At 50.5% G+C, this 6,000-nt stretch overlaps 1 protein-coding gene across 1 annotated transcript in view; it reads right to left on the bottom strand.

Moving 5' to 3' along the window:
- Positions 1-2,793: 2,793 nt before the first annotated feature.
- LOC147528472 (acrosin-like) overlaps positions 2,794-6,000 on the bottom strand; it is a 43,023-nt gene continuing 39,816 nt past the window's right edge. Inside the window, exon 8 of the mRNA XM_086615184.1 lies at positions 2,794-3,136. Coding sequence (XP_086471310.1) covers positions 2,794-3,136 — 343 coding nt within the window. The remainder of the gene's footprint in view (positions 3,137-6,000) is intronic.

Below are 6,000 nucleotides of genomic sequence, written 5' to 3'. Positions count from 1 at the left end.
TTCCCCTTTTTTCCTGTGTATCAGAATTCAGCTTAATAGAATAATAAGTCACTTTGGCAAATAAGTCACTTTGGGGCAAATAAGTCACTTTGGGGGCAAATAAGTCACTTTGGGGGCAAATAAGTCCCCTTATTTTCCTGTGTATCAGAATTCAGCTTAATATAATAAGAAGTCACTGTGGCAAATAAGTCACTGTGGCAAATAAGTCACTGTGGCAAATAAGTCACTGTGGCAAAATAATTCCCCTTATTTTCCGGTATATCAGAGTTCAGCTTAATATAATAATAAGTCACTTTGGGGCAAAGAAGTCACTTTGGGGCAAAATAATTCCCCTTATTTTCCTGCGTATCAGAATTCAGCTTAATATAAGTCACTTCTGGGGCAAATAAGTCACTTCTGGGGCAAAATAATTCCCCTTATTTTCCTGTGTATCAGAATTCAGCTTAATAGAATAATAAGTCACTTTGGGGCAAATAAGTCACTTTGGGGCAAAATAATTCCCCTTATTTTCCGGTGTATCAGAATTCAGCTTAATATAACAATAAGTCACTTTGGGGCAAATAAGTCACTTTGGGGCAAATAAGTCACTTTGGGGCAAATAAGTCACTTTGGGGCAAATAAGTCACTTTGGGGCAAATAAGTCACTTGGGGCAAATAGGTCACTTGGGGGCAAATAAGTCACTTGGGGGCAAATAAGTCACTTGGGGGCAAATAAGTCACTTGGGGGCAAAATAATTCCCCTTATTTTCCTGTGTATCAGAATTCAGCTTAAGAGAATAATAAGTCACTTTGGCAAATAAGTCACTGTGGCAAATAAGTCACTCTGGCAAATAATTAGAAAAAATTATTATTAATAATGAATTAGAAAAATGAATTAATAATGAATTAGAAAAAGATAAAGAAAAAAATTAGGGTTACTCTATTTTGATTTGCCGACGTTTTCAGATCATCGGGTGCCAAACCGCATTCGAATCTGCAGAGAAGGAGCCATCTTGGAGCGTAGCTTAAGCCTCCGTACCTGTACGCACGCGTCTACGGAGGCCCCGCAAACATCGCTGAAGCCGCCATCGCCTCTGCGTGTGAACAACTTGTCGCTCCTCGACGGACTCTGCGTGGTGAGAAAATCCTAAAGAGGAGAAGGAGCAGGACACAGATTGTGAGGGAAAAGCAAGGCCGGAGAGCACGCCGAGGCGATGCAAAGCCAGGCAAAAAAAGGGCAAGGGAGGCACAGCAAAGTGACAGACAGAAAAAAAACGGGGAGAAGCGGCGAGAGGGGGGGCAGAAGCGTCGGGGGGGGGGGCGAAGCAGCGAAGGGGGGGGCAGAAGCGGCGAGGGGGGGGGCAGAAGCGGCGGGGGGGGGGGCAGAAGCGGCGGGGGGGGGGGCAGAAGCGGCGAGGGGGGGGGCAGAAGCGGCGGGGGGGGGGGCAGAAGCGGCGGGGGGGGGGCAGAAGCGGCGGGGGGGGGGCAGAAGCGGCGAGGGGGGGGGGCAGAAGCGGCGAGGGGGGGGCAGAAGCGGCGGGGGGGGGGCAGAAGCGGCGAAGGGGGGGGCAGAAGCGGCGGGGGGGGGGCAGAAGCGGCGGGGGGGGGCAGAAAGCAGCAGGGGGGGGGCAGAAGCGGCGGGGGGGGGCAGAAGCGGCGGGGGGGGGCAGAAGCGGCGGGGGGGGGCAGAAGCGGCGGGGGGGGGCAGAAGCGGCGGGGGGGGGGCAGAAGCGGCGGGGGGGGGGCAGAAGCGGCGGGGGGGGCAGAAGCGGCGGGGGGGGGGCAGAAGCGGCGGGGGGGGGCAGAAGCGGCGGGGGGGGGGGCAGAAGCGGCGGGGGGGGGCAGAAGCGGCGGGGGGGGGCAGAAGCGGCGGGGGGGGGGCAGAAGCGGCGGGGGGGGGCAGAAGCGGCGGGGGGGGGGCAGAAGCGGCGAGGGGGGGCAGAAGCGGCGGGGGGGGGGCAGAAGCGGCGGGGGGGGGCAGAAGCGGCGGGGGGGGGCAGAAGCGGCGGGGGGGGGGCAGAAGCGGCGGGGGGGGGGGCAGAAGCGGCGGGGCGGGGGGCAGAAGCGGCGGGGGGGGGGGCAGAAGCGGCGGGGCGGGGGGGAGAAAAGCGGCGGGGGGGGGCAGAGGGGTTGCTCGCTCACCGCACCGGCAGCCGCCGCCCGCAGCCGCTGCCGTTCCCGACACCCGAGCCCCGCCATCTTGCTCGAAGCGGCTTCTCAACGACGGACAGACGCTCCCGCCCTCCCACAGCACAGACCTCTCCGCCCGGCACCGAAACCGGCCATCGGCGCTCCGGTACCGGCCCCTACCGCGCCCCAGGGCGGCCCGGAAGCGCCCTTCAGTCCTCCGGACTCACACTCTATTGGCCGGCAGTCCTCCGGCACGACGGAAGTGCCCGGTCAGTCATCCGAACTCACTCTCTATGGGCCGAAAGTCCTCCAAGAAGTCCCGCCCACCCACGCCTCTGCGATTGGCCCGCTGCTCCGGACATCTGCATAGCCACGCCCCCCCCGCGAACGCCTCTGCGATTGGCCGCTGCTCCTGACATCTGCATAGCCACGCCCCCTCCCCGCAAACGCCTCTGCGATTGGCCCGCTGCTCCTGACATCTGCATAGCCACGCCCCCCCCCGCGAACGCCTCTGCGATTGGCCCGCTGCTCCTGACATCTGCATAGCACCGCCCCTTCCCCGCAAACGCCTCTGCGATTGGCCCGCTGCTGTGGAGACTGAAGCCGCCGCCGCCGCGCATGCGCAGTGCAGAGACTGGCATCGCCCCTCTCGCGCATGCGCAGTAGTAAAGACTGACGCGGTGCTCACTGCTGCCGCCTGGCGGACCGGTCGCGGTACTGCATGTGGGCGCCGCGGAGGCGCCTCCGTGCTCGGCGTTGCCGTCTGCCGGTAACGGCAGTGCGGTGCTGCAGTGCTTGCGCGGTGCCGCTGCCCCACGTGCTCGGTGCCGGCGGGCTTATGGCAGCGAACCGCCGAACGGCAGCGCCGCTGCCTCCCCCGGGGGAGCGCCGCCCGCTCGCCGCTTCTGTGCCCCCCCCCCCCGCGACGCTTCTGCCCCCCCCACCTCCCGCCGCTTCCGCGGGGGAGGCGCCGGCGCTGCCGTTCGGCGGTTCGCTGCCGAAAGCCCGCCGGCACCGAGCACGTTGGCTGATAGGACACAGAAGCCCAAAAATGGAACAAAAATGTACTATCAGTGATAAATGTGCCACTTTACTTATTTGACAATCTGCCATTTGCATTTGGATCGTTGTGTGAATTCTAATATTTAGATGAAAGAACTTCACAAATTCATGTGAAACAAAGTAGCTGCTGAAACATTTGTTAGTGCCTGTTAAAATTAAGGCTGTGGTTTACAGAACATGTACATTCTCACAAAGTTAAACCGTTTAAAACCCCAGGTGACTGACAGAAGAAATTCTAATGTTTGATTGCCTTCTGTGTCTGATCCCTGTCAGTCACAAAGTAGATTTACTCAGAGGCTACTGACTGTTTATAGGTATGCCTGCCACTTGCTGTGAGAATGAGCTAGTGCCATCTTGCCAGATGTCCTATGCAGTTGCTTTGGTAGCTTGCTGTTGACTTGCCATCTACTTAAAATGTATTAATCCCTAACTACATAATTTACTTTTTTACTATTCCTTTCAAAATTTGTGTTTGACTCTTTTTTTTTTTTTTTTTTTTTTTTTTTTTGTTGAGACCTGAAGGGCAAATCTGCTTCTTAGTTCATGTAATTCTATGTCTCTTTCAAGATTTTGTAAAAGTCAGCAGTAATAAATAGTGAAACTGTGGCACAGAAGTGTGCAAACTGATCCCTAGATGTTACTTCAAAGCAAAGCTATGTCACATATTATTAGGTTGCTGTCAGAGTCTTCGCATACTCCTAGTGTGCTCTTAATAAAGCACTCTGCAGACCTTTTCTCCTAGCTCATATTTAATGTAAGAAGAATGCTGCATGCACTAGCCCTGGAGCGCACCAGTGCACCCTATCAGCAGTCAGGAGTATGAAGAAAGAGCGGAGAAGTGTAACGCAAAGACCTTTAATTTCAGTAGATCACTCAGTTCAGTAGTTGATCAGGACTTTTCCCTCATCTCCCTGGAAAATTGCATCCCAACATTTTAAACCAGACATTTTTATTTGATCAAAATCAGATATTCTGGTCCTGAAATCATGTTTCTGTATCCCCTTCTGTAAAAGTTTCCCATGTAGTATCTGCTTCTTACCAAAAGGGGTCAGAATTGTAATTAGTCAGACGACAACTCCACAAACGGTGACACAGTGCCATCCTCGTTAGATTATTACAGTTGAGGAATTGGAAATGTTCTTTTTTTCTCACCGTTCTGGCCATAAATTTGTGCTTTCCTCATTTTTGAAAGCTGAATGTTCTACTGTAAGTCATGTTTAAGTTTCTTTCGAAGACTTTCCCACTCTTTATTCCTTGTATACTTTAAATCTCTTGTACTTTAAAGAAACTTCATGCTTTCTTGTCCAGGCTCTTTTCCAAACCTGATCTTGTAATGACCTCTGTTGTGGGGGTAAATTTGATGTAGTTGGATTGACTCTACCAACAAGCTGAAAAACAAAACAAGAAAATCCTTTCAGTTACCTGTTTCATGCTGTTTACTTACACAGTTTCTAAAAGTTATCTTCCTAATGAAACCTTCAGTCCTCTGCCTCGTTTCAATTAGCTACACTTTCACCTCTACATTTCCTTACCTTAAATGCGGGAAGTCCACATACAAGATCAAGACTTCGTTTCAGCATGTAGTGTCTCTCCAGCTGCCCTATGCTGTCTTGAGGCTTGGTACTCCAGCAGGACCACCCATGAGACAGCTGAAGGTGTGCTCTGTCCCACCATCCAGATCATTAATGAAGAGGTTTAACAGCATTGGACCCAGGATCCTGGAGATCACAACTCATAAATATCTGCCACCTGGACTTTGTTCTGCTAATCTTCTGCTTTCTAAAATCGAGGTCAGCAAATTTTCCACGCACACTGAAGTCCACCCATCAAATCCATTTCTTGCCAATTTGGCCACCTGGATTTTATGGGAAACTATGTCAAATGTAATTTTAAAATCAAAGCTAAAAAAGTCCACTGCTCAACCCCCATCCACAGAGCCAGTCATCTCAGCATAGAAGGCAATCGAATTGGTCAGGCATGATTTGCCTGGGATAGCCCATAAATCCTTGTCATTTACAAAGTAAGCATCTCTATTTTGGACCAGTTTTCAGGCTAAAGGCCTTATTAGAATTACATCTGGTTTTGTAGAACCAAAAAGAGAAGACCAGAAATTGGAAATACATAGGAGCTAGCCAAGCAAATAAAAACAAGTAATGAAAATCTGAGATACATTTATTGTATCTTCATTTATTGTACAGTGATAACTCATGTCATGAGTTCTGAGCCTTGTTTAGAAATGAGTAATAAGGTTGTAGCCAAAATAGAGGCACCCTAAGCCTCACAGGATGATCTGAAAGGAAAATGAAGGGATTAGAGAATTGCAGGGAGGAAAAAACCAAAATACAGATCCAAAAAAACCCCAACTGCTGTCATCTCTCTTGACCTAAACGTCAGGAAAATGTTATTCCCGAGAAACAGGTATCATAGAGTGGCAGGAGTGATCTCCAGAAGTCATCGAGCTCACTATGGACTCGATCTGCTGAGTGTAAGCCCCCACCCAGCAAAGCTCCAGGAAGCATACGGTTGAACTGTATTTGTATAATAAATAATGATAATTAGTATATATAATTTATTGAATCAGTTATAAACATCATTGTATTATTATAATGGTAATTATGTTCTATAATATGCACATTATTTACATGTATGTTATGCATAATCTGTGTACATTATGTATGATAATAATTTGTATAATAAAAATTAATTCCTTGTAATGTGAAATGCTCATGCCATGACTGTCAGTACAGAAGTCAATCCGAATCAAATATAACATAAGTGGCCTCAACAAATCCTGTTTAAACCTTCTACTAGTAGGAGATAGTGCTGCTA

This window comes from Tauraco erythrolophus, chromosome 7 (genome assembly GCF_009769465.1).
Source record: "Tauraco erythrolophus isolate bTauEry1 chromosome 7, bTauEry1.pri, whole genome shotgun sequence".
Taxonomy (NCBI): domain Eukaryota; kingdom Metazoa; phylum Chordata; class Aves; order Musophagiformes; family Musophagidae; genus Tauraco; species Tauraco erythrolophus.
The sequence above is the reverse complement of the archived record's forward strand: the minus strand, read 5'-3'. Positions and strand labels throughout refer to the sequence as shown.